The sequence below is a fragment of the Rhinopithecus bieti genome, unplaced genomic scaffold, assembly GCF_001698545.2.
Source record: "Rhinopithecus bieti isolate Rb0 unplaced genomic scaffold, ASM169854v2 scaffold_1070, whole genome shotgun sequence".
NCBI lineage: Eukaryota > Metazoa > Chordata > Mammalia > Primates > Cercopithecidae > Rhinopithecus > Rhinopithecus bieti.
Window position 1 is genome coordinate 860,691 of NW_016803844.1, and position 13,399 is coordinate 874,089.

Below are 13,399 nucleotides of genomic sequence, written 5' to 3' on the forward strand. Positions count from 1 at the left end.
AAAAAAAAAAAAAAAAAAAAAAAAAAGAATTTGGCAGCAATAAATTACAAGCCACCATTTATTCTTTAACAGTAATGGCCACTATTTACTGAGCACTTATTGTGTGTCAGCCACTGTGATAATGGCTTTACCATTTAATCTTCTCAACAATGAGAATTAAAACCATTTAATCTTCTCAACAATGCTTTTGAAAGAAAAAAAAAATCTGAATATCATGCTGGCGATCATTGCCAATATAACCAATAAAATAGATAACTTATGAAACATATATTAAACTTAATAATGTAACCCTAGTATAAAATTATTTTATTTACAATATAGATGATTCCTGGGATGATTTTTCAAGTATTGAATATATATAAATTTAACGATCCTGCCCTTTTATGTAAGCACACTTGTGAAGTGCTTTACTGTATTGAGAGCGCTTTCCTCTATATCCTTCTATTTGCTCATCAAACCGTCCCCTGTATGGCTGGTGAGGAAGATGGTCCACTAAGTCAGCGAATTAATGTTAGAGCCTAGATTGAAACCTGGGTTGTATGATTACTGGTTGATCTTTTCACTCCTTTGTCTTTAATAAAGAGGTTTATAAAACTATACTAGTTGAATGAAAGGTTTTTTTACTTATTTCTCTTTCCTTCAAGATTAGATATAGGGCCAACATACTTGGTAGAAAGATTATCATTCTGTGGAATATCAAGTTTTCATTCAAGGATTTGGTGAAACCTTAGTCTTTTTTCCTTTAAGGTATGTTTTCCTTAAATCTTTGTAGCTTGGAATAATTACTTATTTAACAAATATTTGTTGAACACCTACAGTTTTTTGTTTATTGGCTTTCATGGTTGTTAAAACTGTACCTTTTGTTACATGAGCTGTGATTTATAATCATGTTTTAAAAGATTGTGTGTGTACTTCATTCTGTAATATTGTTTATTGTGGGAAATTACAGAATTACTGGGAAGTTTAGAGCTAAAAGGAACCTTTGAAGTGTTTCTGGAGTGTTTAGTCACATCCTGAGCCAGACAAGTTTTTATTACTTGAAACCTTAATGATAGACGGATAACGGCATCTTCAGAGGGAAGATCTTGAGAGATTTGAGTAGAGAGGCTTGTATTAAACTTTTGAAATGGACTGAGACTGCTATTGTTTTCAAAACCTTCTTGTTGGGATTTTCAGCGAAGTTTGGAGGATTCTTAATTGTGGAACTTGGGGAACTAACATAATATTTAGCAATCTGCTGGTTGAGGTCTTTTCTATTTGTTGGAACTCATGGCTCTAGCCTCATATCCTCTTGATAGATAAGAAAACAGGCCAGAAGTATTGTGACTTGGGTCAATAGTTGATCAGTGTGAGATTTAGAAATCTGAATTTCCAGTCCCTTAAAAAAAATTTTTTTTAAGAGACAGAGTCTTGCTCTGTCACCCAGGCCAGAGTGTAGTGGTACGATCATAGCTTACTGTAACTTCAAACTCCTGGGCTCAAGCCTCAGCCTCCCAAGTAGCTAGGACTACAGGCATGCTCCATCACACCCAGGTAATTTTAAAATTTTTTGTAGAGATGAGGTGTTGCTATGTTGCCCAGCCTGGTCTCAAACTTTGCCTCAAGCACCCCTCCTGCCTCAGCCTCCCAAAGTATTGAGATTACAGGTGTGAGCCACCATGCCCGGCCTCCAGTCCCTTTTTATAACCTTGCTGTGGTAGCATTTAATTAAATTTGCTAGCAAGTAATTTCTTAAGGATTTCTTCTTCTTATTTTCCCTATACCTAAATCTGGTGGTATACCTCTTGACAGTTTCTAACATTAGACCTACTACTTATAAATAATATAAGAACTTAAAAACAACCACTAAATGTTAAAAATCTAGGCTAATTGTATGGTGAATAAAGAATAAAATGACTTTTTTCCTATATTTACTAATATTTTTGAAGTACAGATGTTAACAAACTTAATTTTTATGTCTTTTATAACAACTTTTATTTTGCTGTATATCCTCACTTCTTTGATACCATAGTGTTTCTCAGGAGAAATGCCAGTAAGTATATTTCTCTCTTTTATTTGTGATACAAATATTAAGAATCACTGATAGTAATATAATCACTTTGATTATATGTGAATGTGTGAATGACTGGGTGTGTGTGTATGTATGGTGTAAAGTTTGTATAGCTCCCTGACAATTTTTAGACATATGAATTAAACCATTTCGTCTTTACATGTTTTATAGTCTGATCAGGGTTCCTTTGCACAACATTATACTTTAGTTTTATAGAATATACTAGGGACAGTCAACCCAGAATGGCAGCAAGTAGATGATTTTTATGCCAGGGAGGTAGTTGCTCAACAGGTAAAGCTCTCGGTGCATTCGTGGAATAGGCAAAGTGATTTTGGGCTTCTTTCTTCTTTGTTCCATCCATTTTTGCTATTTATCTTTTGTCCCCCTAGAGCCCCAAGTCTCTGCACTAATATTTATTTCTAGCCTACCTTCTAAAATGTTATGATTGCTTCATTTTTTATTTACTTCACCAACAGTTCTTCCTTTACTAGAATATCTTTTATGTTTTATGTAAGTCTGAATAAAGTAATTTTTCTAAATGCTAATGTAAAGAATCTGGGTTGTGGGGGGGATGGAATTTTATTTTTTCCTTAAGATAATAATTCTTTTTCTCGTGATTATTGAAGTATTATGTATACATTGAAGATTTAAGGAGGTATAAGGAAGAAGATAGTAATGATTATCTTCATATTATCATTCCAGTCAGAAGTTAGCTACTTCTAAAATGTTGTGTTTCCACTCTGTAGTTTTGCATAGATATTAGCATTTAAAAGTGAAACTTGAGGTATCTCTCATTGGAAGAATGGGAAAAAAGTAGACTTTTTACCATTTTAGGGCCCTCTCATGACCATTCTCTCCTCATCTTGGTCCTCTAAGTCTCTGAGAAGTCCTCCAGTCTCTGAGAAGGCTCCAGTTTGTTTTGTCTTATTTAATTGAGCAGTTCTGAGTCTTATTTTACCAGGGAACTTTGTTTTCAATTTTAATATAGATTATGTGGAGATGTGCTGTTATGTAGGAGTTTGCTATCAGAGTGTGGTCCATAGACCAGTGGCGTTAGCATCACCTGGGAGCTTGTTAGAAACGTACAATCTCAGGCCTCACTGAGGACTTACTGAATCAGAACCTGCACTTTAATAGGATCTTTAGGTTATTTATATGCACATTAAAGTTTGAGAAACACTGCTCTCTTTTTTCCAGATAAGATAACGAGGTGGACAGGGGTCTGAGGTTTTCATCCCACTTAGAGCTGCGTTTTCCAAAGAGCTTTTCCCACACGTTTTTGTGTGTGCAGGCAGGGTTGTATGTATAGGTATGTGCCTGGGCATGCATATGTGTACAGGAATGTGGGTATGTGGGCATCTCTCTGTGTCTATATCTCTGGTCCCCCTTTCTGTTTAGCAGATACTTCTCTGAATGAGCTTAATGAACTCTCATATCCAAAAATGCTTTCTCTGTTATACCTCCTATCTCTTACCGCTGCTCCCAATATCCGTACACAGCTGTACATTCCTTCAACCAGCTCATCGAAGGACATCTTTGGGAAGCCTCCTGTGAAAGAGCGGGCTTCAGGAAATAAGAGGGTAAAGAGGAGAGAGGTTTGCCTGTTAGAATCAAGTAACAAGCTTTTTGGGGTAGGAGAGACCTGACTTTCCCTCAGGAGGGCCCAGTGGTTTCAAATTGTGTTGACTGGATCCCTATGGTTTCATGGAATTGGCTCAGTGGGAGCAAGCAAGTGGGGCTCTGTGGTTGCCCACTTCACTTCATCCAGATCATTTATACTATTATATATTTTATTAGGATTTCTCTTAATTTTTATTTTATGTGTTTGGCAAAACATTTTTTTGTGGAAAATCACTGCCCTGTTTTACCACTCAAATTCTGTTCATCTCAGGCTAGGTTAATTGTGACTGGACTACCTACCCTCACATTTCAAAAAGAAGAGCTATTAGTGAGTTTTGTAGGGTGGCAGGAGAGATTTGAAGCTTTCTTTCTTGAAAGCCCTTTCTCTTTCCCTCCTTCCCTATATCTTTCCTTTTCTCCCCCTACTCATCTTCTTAGACACATTTGTTCTGTTTAAGGACCAAAATTAGTAAGGCTCAGAGCTGCATAATCGACTGATTAAATTAGTAATGAGCACTATAACTTACAGATGAAACATTTGTTAAATTCATAATGCTGTCAAATAATACATTTTGATAACATTTAATAAGATTATTGTGGGAGACAACCATAATCCCAAAAGATACGGTCCTGAATGCCATAATCTCAAATGTTGAAATCCTGAAAAATCAAAATCCTTAAAGTCTAAAATCCCCAAATCACAATCCTAAAAGGTCAAAATCCCAAAATGTATTCTTGAAAAAATAATACATTTTTTAAAAGACACATAGATTTTAAAAGGGGATTTATTTGAGAAACAGATAAAACAGAACAATTCATAGGTCATTTTACGCAGTAAAATAGGCAATAACATTTTTGCAAGCATAGATACTCAGGTATACTAAACAGTCATGCAGATACAACAGTTAAAAGCAGGCAAACCATATTCATAAGTCAAAAAGGGAAATGTATAAATGCGTATCACTGTGGTTGGTAATTGTGTGCACCCAGCTTTATAACTGCAGTAATCTGAAATACCATGAAATACCTAAGCCTTGATGAGATCGATAATCATCAGTGTGTGTGTGTATGTGTGTGTTTCCTAGTGGCCTGATGTAGACTGTCACATAAAAATTTGGACCTTACCAGTAAGTTTTAACGTCTAGAACGTACTTTGGTAGTGTAATAGGAGTAAGCAGTATATATAGACTTAAGAATTAAGTAGGTGAAAGCAGAATTTTTTACTGTTTTCCATAGTTAAATAATACATCTGTTTTCAAGGTTGGGATTGTCTGAGCGTGGTCGTGGTTTGTTTTAGGCCACTGTGCCCTTTTATGTATTATGCTGTTTCTTCGGCCCTCCACTTCCCCATCCTCCACAATTTCATGGTCTTTATGATCATTCAGGCTTCATCTCTGAAGGCTAAGCATTCCCTTGTCTCTAGGTCAGAATGAATGTCCTCTCAATTACTCTTAAAGCATTGTGTGCTAAAAGTGATGATGTATTTACACAGTGTATTGAAAATATTTTGTATTTGTTTCTTTCCTTCCTGAGGGCCATACCATTGATCCATTATCACATTTCAGTTTAAATTCCCTCCTTGACATTCATATTCATGTGGTTTTTTGGTCGTAATTAAATATAAGTGATGAAATGAATTTAGCACATTTCTTAGTTATAATAAGGATAATTGTAATAATATTTTAAAAATTCTCAATGCCTATCACAATGCCTTGTGTAGGTACTGATAATACTTAAATGAACTGCAAAAGGCCCTTTATTATATATCTGATTCTGTTGCTGCTTTAAACTGCTTCCACTTCTTGTTTTTTTAAGGAATATTTATGTAATTTCATAATTTTGTGAGTTAGTTGGAATATGTTTAATTATACCCATTTTACTGGATAGAAGAACTTACGTCAGTCTAAGCTACCTGCATGTTCAATTATCAGCAGTTTTAAAAATGTTTTCTTTTACCATCAATATAATGCATGATGGAAACCACAGCCGATAGATTTTATTCTCTCTTGTGTCATGCTTGCTTACTTGCTGAATCTTAACTAGAGGCAGAGAAACCATTTAGTGGTAGCCATTTTGATAGTCTAGGCAAGAGGCACTAATGTCCTGAACAAGGGGAATGCCAGATAGGAGAGAGAAATGAATGTATAGATGTGTTTAGGAGAGATCTGTAGGACTTGATGGTTGATTGGATATGGTTGTGGGAGGGAAGAAGTTGGGTTGTAGTGAAGGGGAGGTATCAAGGATGAATCTCAGGATTCTGGCTTAAGCAGTTGGTGTGTGTTCTCACTGAGATAGCAAATAGGAAGACAGGTTTAGGGGAAGGTAATAGTTTACCTATAGATTTGTTGAATTTGGGGTGCCTGGGGAAAATCTGAGAGGGAAGATCTGTGAAGCAGTTTGGATATGTTGGGTAAGGCTTAGGAAGGAGGAAAGGGCTATAAATACATATTTGATAGTCATTAGTACACATGATTTGAGTTGAAGCTGTAGGAGCGAATAAGACAGATGAGGGAGGGAATAGATTGCATACCATGAGAAAAGAGACCTAGGAGAGACTTTTGAGGAACATCTTTATTTTTTTACAGTGATAGGAGAAGAGCATCCCACAAAGAAGAAGAAAGAAATGGAGAAGGAAAAGAAAATCAATAGGGAGTAAGAAACCCGGGAGAGTGTAACAATACAGAAACAGAAGGAAGAGGATATTTTCAAAAAGAGGGGGTGTGTTCAGCCATGTCCAATGGCTTTTACTTTCATCAGACAGAATCTTAATTTTTCTCTCAATTTCCATGTAATATTTGTTTTAGTAAGTCTGGCATTTAGATTTGTATTTTTAAGTTGTAACAAGATAATTCTGCATAGTGCTTGTCCTCAGCTTTTCATGTTACAATAATTCTGATTTATATTTATAGGCTAAATAAAGCAGGTTAATATTGGTAGATAGGAAGATGAGTAAAATTATGTTAGTAATAACTTTGTTTCCCAAGGATATAATTATCTAGTAATATCTATCTTTAAGTCTATGCTTCTAATGATGACTTTAGATTATAGCTACAATATGTGATAGAATTAACAACAACAAAAATCCCAAAATTTTGGGTCCTTCTTGGTGTCAGGAATTTAAGTGGTAAGTAAATGTACAGTAACTTTATTTATTTTTTGAGAGGGAATCTCGCTCTGTTGCCTAGGCTGCTGGAGTGCAGTGGCATGATCTCGGCTCACTGCAACCTCTGCCTCCTGGTTTCAAGTGATTCTCCTGCTTCAGCCTCCCAAGTAGCTAGGACTACAGGCGCCACCATGCCTGGCTAATTTTTTTTTTTGGTGTTTTTAGTAGAGACAGGGTTTCGCCGTGTTGGCCAGGCTGTCTTGAACTCCTGACCTCAGGTGATCCGCCCGCCTCAGCCTCCCAAAGTGCTAGGATTACCGGTGTGAGCCACTGCGCCCGGCCACTGTATGGTAGCTTTGAAAACTCCTGGGAGATTGCATACTTAATTGTGAGGGAATATGTGTGGTTTCAAGAAACCTTCATTTTCTGTTTTTAGGAGGAATGAATCATAGCACTCTTTAATGATTGGTTAACCAAGCAAATCATAGAACTTCTTTTAAGACTTCATTTGTTCTATAAAGTAACAGCTATCTGTGAAGTACACTGGATTTTTTTTCTTTTTTTTATTTCAATTTTTTATATATATGAGGTCTCACTATGTTGTCTAGGATGGTCTCGAACTCCTGGGCTCTTGGGATCCTCCCACCTCAGCCTCCCAAAATGCTGGAATTACAGGTGTTAGCCATTGCACGCAGCCTACAGTGGATTTCATATGATTTACAATGCCTAAAGATTCAGGTTTTAGGAGTGCTGAATAGCAAAGTTATTTAGAACGTAGGCAGAATAAGAAAGGAATACTCTTTCTTATTCTAGAGTCTATAGAATCTAGAAAGACTCTAGAACTAAAAATCAGTGAGTGACTTTTGAATTTCACAAATATTTTAATTAACCATTAAACATTAAAATGCTATTTTGAGGCAGGTGTTGGGCTAGGTAATAGAGTTACAAAGGAGAACAAGACACTTCCTTACCCACATGAAATTTGTTTATTTATTAATTTAATTTATTTATTTAAGATGGAGGAGTCATGGTCTGTTGCCCAGGCTGCAGTGCATTGGTGCCATCTCAGCTCACTGCAACATCTGCCTCCCAGGTTCAAATTCTCCTGCCTCAGCTTCCTGAGTAGCTGGGACTGCAGGCGCCAGCCACCACACCTGGTTAATTTTTGTATTTTTAGTAGAGAAGGGGTTTTACCATGTTGGCCAGGCTGGTCTCGAACTCTTGACCTCAAGTGATCCACCTGCCTCAGCCTCCCAAAGTGCTGGAATTACAGGCGTGAGCCACTGTGCCCGGCCAGCCCTCATGGAATTTAAGTTGCAAACAAAAAATACAAAAAGAAAAAATCATTGCAAACTGTGGTAATGACAGGAATTACTTGAAATAGGTGAAGAGGAGAGGCTTCTGTGAGTGGGTGGCATTTAATCAGAAAGCAGATGGATAAGAGGAGGCTGGGCATGGCGGCTCATACCTGTAATCCCAGCACTTTGAGAGGCTGAGGCCATTGGATCACTTGAGCTCAGGAGTTCGAGACCAGCCTGGGCAATGTGGCAAAACCCTGTCTCTACAAAAGTACAAAATTAGCAGGGCATGGTAGCATGCGCCTGGTTTCCCAGCTATTTGGAAGGCTGAGTTAGGAGAATGGCTTGAGCCCAAGAAGGGGAGGTTGCAGTGAGCTGAGATTGTGCCACTGCACTCCAGCCTAGGCAAAAGCCAAACCCTATCTCATCAAAAGGGATAAGAGGAGGTATTTGTGAAAGAGTTATGGTTAATAGCAAGTTGGAAGCCCTTTGGTTAGTTTGTTTTACATTGAGTAGAGACTAGTGATAGTGAGGCAGAGGGTGAGTGGCATCAGATGAAGGTGAACAAGTGAGTAAAATGCCAGATCACAATTTAGTCGTAAATAATGTGACATTGAGATTTTATTGGAAGTGTAACGAGAAGCCATTTAATGAATTTAAGTGTAGAAGTGCTCTGTGGCTTCTGTAAGGAGAATGGACTGGCAGCCTGTGGTAATGTGTAAATAGAAAGACTAGTTGGGCTATTCTTCTAATTAGGTGAAAGATAATGGGGCATTAATATTTTGAGATTAGATAAAAGAGAATGAGTTTGTTCCTTACTGTTACTAATACTTTTATGTTTCCATAAAAAGGTCATTAATATACACACAATGAAGACTTTTTAAGGTATGGCATTTCAGTACTTATGGTTTTATATGTACTTTTAAAATGATAATGAAATTATTAAAGCAGAATGATTTGCATGAATATGTTGAAATGTAAAAGAGGAATTTCTATTTTAAAAAGTTATTTATTCAATGGAAATAAAAAAGGATGACTTTTCCTAAGAAAGGAAAAGGAGACATTTGGAGCCACTCAAGTTGGCTTGAGACAATTGAAATTTGTGATGTTAGAAAAATTTGTCATTGTTTTATAAAATCAGTTTTATACAGAAATTATTCACTTTAGAGATGGCAATTAAGAATTGACTTGAAAAGTAATATAAGGCTTCAAAATCTGGTCAGATTAATTTAAATAATATAATAGAATTTTGTTCTTTTTCCCACCTTTTCTCTCAGAAGCCTGCAGTAATCTTAGGGCTCAACTGAGGAAGGATCCATTTGCAAGCTCACTCATGTGGTTGTCAGCAGACCTTAGAACACCTGTTTCCACATTAACTCACAGGTCTGTTGTCAGGCCTCAGGCATCTGGCTGTTGGCCAAAGACATCAGTTTATTGCTATGTGGGCTTGTCTTTTCTATAGGCTCAGAACGTGACAGCTTGTTCGCCCCAAAGCAAGATATCTGAACAGTGAGAGAAAGGCCCGCCTTGGACTCCCAGAGTGCTGGGATTACAGGCCTGAGCCACAGTGCCAAGCCTCTTAATGACATCTTTTATATTAGCTTATACCATTAGAATAAAATATTTGCATTATTGCTCCTTGATCTGTTTTATCACTATAAACATGTAAGACCATTGTGCTGTGTACTTACTCCAGTGACTAGGAGTCTAAAACTAGAAAAGTTACTTAGATGACCCTTTTCTGATATTTATTCCAATTAGAAATGGAGGTCTGTGTAGTACCCCTGTTTGAATGGGTCATTTAAAAGTGAATGAATTTATTACTGTTATACTTAATTCAAATTTATAGAAAAATGCTTGCATTTACCCAAGGCAATTGGTATCTTAAATTTAAGTAAGAATCTAGCACAGATCTTGACAATCTTGACAGGTGTGTTGTCAGCCCTAACAAATACAAATATGACCTCATAACAGGATTGAAATATAAGATTTTCATTAGAATTACATTTTGAATTTGATTTTGTAGAATGATTTTACAGACCATTTTATCCCTTTTTTTTGTTTTTGTTTTCTTTCATTTATTCAGTGGTCAGTTAGTTACCAGACTATTCTTAAAGGAAAAGCTATACACTTTCTTTGTTTCCATAGAATGAAGAATCATGAAATCATAAGTTTCTTGAAGGAAGGAGGTGATTATTTAGAAGCATGATGGTAAAGGGTATTAAAATGTATCTGTAGCTAGTACCTGCTAGTGTAGTTACTAGTGTTAGAAGTCATCACTGCTGTGGCACCTTAAAATGAATATGATGAATTTATATTGATTAATATGTATTCAGTTAAAGGTAATATAATATCTTCATATGAGCTTGAAGAAATTTCTTTTGGAGGGATTTTTTTCTTTTGAATAGAAATAGTTTTTATTTCAATGATGGCCATTTTAGGCAATTATTTTAAAAGTTTCTTTAAAATTTGCTATATTTCTTTTGTACAAGTATTTAAAATTAACATTATTAATATCAATGATTGGCATACGTTTATGTGTTTGTGGTTGGTGTGTTAATAGGTGACTCATGGTTAAAGACTTTTATTTTTGAGATGAAATCTTGCTGTGTTTCCCAAGCACAATCTTGGCTAACTGCAACCTCCGCCTCCTGGGTTCAAGCTATTCTCCTGCCTGAGCCTCCTGAGTAGCTGGGATTTTAGGCACCTGCCACTATGCCTGGCTAATTTTATATTTTAGTAGAGATGGGGTTTCACCATGTTAGTCAGGCTGGTCTTGAACTCCTAACCTCAGGTGATCCGCTCACCTCGGCCTCCCAAAGTGCTGGGATCACAGGCGTGAGCCACCGTGCCCAGCTGACTTTTTTTTTTTTTTTTTTTTGGAGACAGAGTCTCCCTCTGTTGCCCAGGCTGGAGTGCAATGACATGACTTGGCTCGTTGCAACCTCCACGTCCTGAGTTCAAGCAATTCTTCTGTCTCAGCCTCCCGAGTAGCTGGGATTACAGGCGCATGCCACCACGCCTGGCTACTTTTTGTATTTCTAGTAGAGATGGGGTTTTACCATGTTGGTCAGGCTGGTCTCGAACTCCCAACCTCAGGTGATCCATCTGCCTTGTCCTCCAAAAGTGCTGGGATTACAGGCATGAGCCACTGCGCCCGGACGACTTTCTTTCTTCTTTTCTTTTTTTTTTTGAGACAGAGTCTCGCTCTGTCATCCAGGCTGAAATGCAGTGGCACGATCTCCGCTCACTGCAACCTCTGCTTCCCAGGTTCAAGCAGTTCTCGTGCCTCAGCCACCCAAGTAGCTGGGATTACAGTCGTGCACCACCCTGTCCGTCTAATTTTAGTATTTTCAGTACAGATGAGGTTTTGCCGTATTGGCCAGGTTGGTCTCGAACTCCTGATCTCAGGTGATCTTCTTGCCTCAGCCTCCCAAAGTGCTGGGATTACAGGCATGAGCCACCAGGCCTGGCCTGGTTAAAGATTTGAGTGATAAAATGGGAATTGTATCAATGCATTTTATCGGAATTCTGACATATTGTTAGTCCACCATGGTGGCTTCCATACCAAAAATCTAGTGGATGTTAATGACAATGGCTAGTTAAGAAACGATAGATTTTGACCAACTAATTATTCTTGTACTAATATAAAATATAATGATATTGTTTTAGCAAAATGAAATAGCCTGGTGGCTGATATTTTTGTATATTAAAATATAGCAGCCATATAGTAGACATTTTAAAATGAAACCATTCTAATGATTTTCTTTTCCTTATGTTTCTGATAATGTCAGAAGTTTCCCTTGACATTATATTTAGCAAATTGTTTCCATATTTACTTTGATATATGCATATATAGTTATCTAGTGAATTTACACTTTCCCCTGGAGTTCTACGTTTAATTATAATATCAAATAAAATGAAATAATCTTCTTATTCTGATAGAGAAGAAAAAGCTGGATCACTTACCAGTAACTGGAGTTCTCCTATTGGGTAATCTCCACAGATCCACATTGTTTGAAGTTATTGTGAGTGCCTCGAAGACCAAGGAACCGTTGAAATTTCCAATTTCAGGAAGGTAAGCAAGTGCACTGAAGCATGTCTCTAGCATCTCCCAAATCCCCTCCCCCAAACTTTCTTACATATACGTCTGTACTGCATGCCCCCTCAGTTCCAGTGGATGCCCATCAGGAAGATTCTCATGCTGGACAGAAGGGCAAGAGAGGTGGATCTGTGAGGGAAAAGACCCAATAGGATAACTCAAGTTACTGGTAAGTAATCTAGTTTTCACAAACTTGAGATTTTTTTTTCCCACAAATTTTGTCCCTTGAGAAGGAATTTAATTGAAAAGAAAGGAAGTCATTTGGGATAGCTTCTTTTTGTATGTTTGATGTGGATTGTGGAAAGTATTGTATGGACAGTAAATACTGAGCTATTAATGGGTGTATGAGTGAAAAGTTTGACATTAATTTTAAAGTATCTTATTTACATAATAGCTGCTTCTAAAAGAGTATACATTTACTTGGCCAGGATTGGTGACTCACGCTTCTAATCCCAGTACTTTCGGAGGCCAAGGTGGGTGGATCACCTGAGGTCGGGAGTTCAAGAACAGCCTGACTAACATGGAGAAACTCCGTCTCTACAAAAAATAGAAAATTAGCCGGGCGTGGTGGTGCATGCCTGTAATCCCAGCTGGTCGGGAGGCTGAGGCAGGAGAATTGCTTGAACCTGGGAGGCGGAGGTTGCGGTGGGCCGAGCTTGTGCCATTGCACTCCGGCCTGGACAACAAGAGTAAAACTCCGTCTCAAAAAAAATTACACATTTACTGCCTTTTGGTAAATGGTATAGTTGTTCTAAAGCAATATAGGGAAGCTAAACGTTGAATTCTTTTATACATTTCTTTATGATATTGCTTTTTTGACGTAAATATTTACACGGTAAAATTTATGGAGATATCATATTTGGTGAATTTCTTTTGGCACAGTAGTACTAACCAGCAAGGATAGTTTAATTGACTAGCACTTTTTTTCTTTTGAGACAAATCTGGCTCTTACCGCCCAGGCTAGAGTGCAGTGGTGTGATCTTGGCCTACTGCAATTTCTACCTCTTACGCATAAGCCAGCCTCCCACTTCAGCCTCCTGAGTAGCTGGGACTACAGTTGCACACCACCATGCTCAACTAATTTTTTTGTTTTTTATAGAGATGGCGTGTTGCCATGTTGCCCAGGCTGGTCTGGAACTTACGAGCTCAAATGATCTGCCCACCTTGGCCTCCCAAAGTGTTGGGATTACAGGTGTGAGCCACCACTCCTGGCCTGACTAGCACTA

The 13,399-nt window shown here is 37.6% G+C and overlaps 1 protein-coding gene across 10 annotated transcripts in view; it reads left to right on the forward strand.

The window, feature by feature from the left end:
- The window catches only part of YAF2 (YY1 associated factor 2), a 78,943-nt gene that overhangs the window by 12,020 nt on the left and 53,524 nt on the right, over positions 1-13,399 (forward strand). For 2 of the 10 annotated variants that reach the window (XR_001882137.1, XR_001882142.1), the window contains exons 2-3: positions 12,078-12,149; positions 12,243-12,342. The exons of 1 other annotated variant lie outside the window; for it this stretch is intronic. Coding sequence is in view for 3 of the 9 variants with exons in the window: in XM_017855510.1 (XP_017710999.1) it covers positions 12,017-12,149 (133 nt within the window). In the remaining 6 variants the exon portion in view is untranslated. Of the gene's footprint in view, positions 1-6,255; positions 6,389-8,922; positions 8,957-9,348; positions 9,455-12,016; positions 12,150-12,242; positions 12,343-13,399 lie in introns of all 10 variants that reach the window. 7 more of the 10 variants (XR_001882138.1, XR_001882139.1, XR_001882135.1 and 4 more) reach the window with 6 other exon arrangements.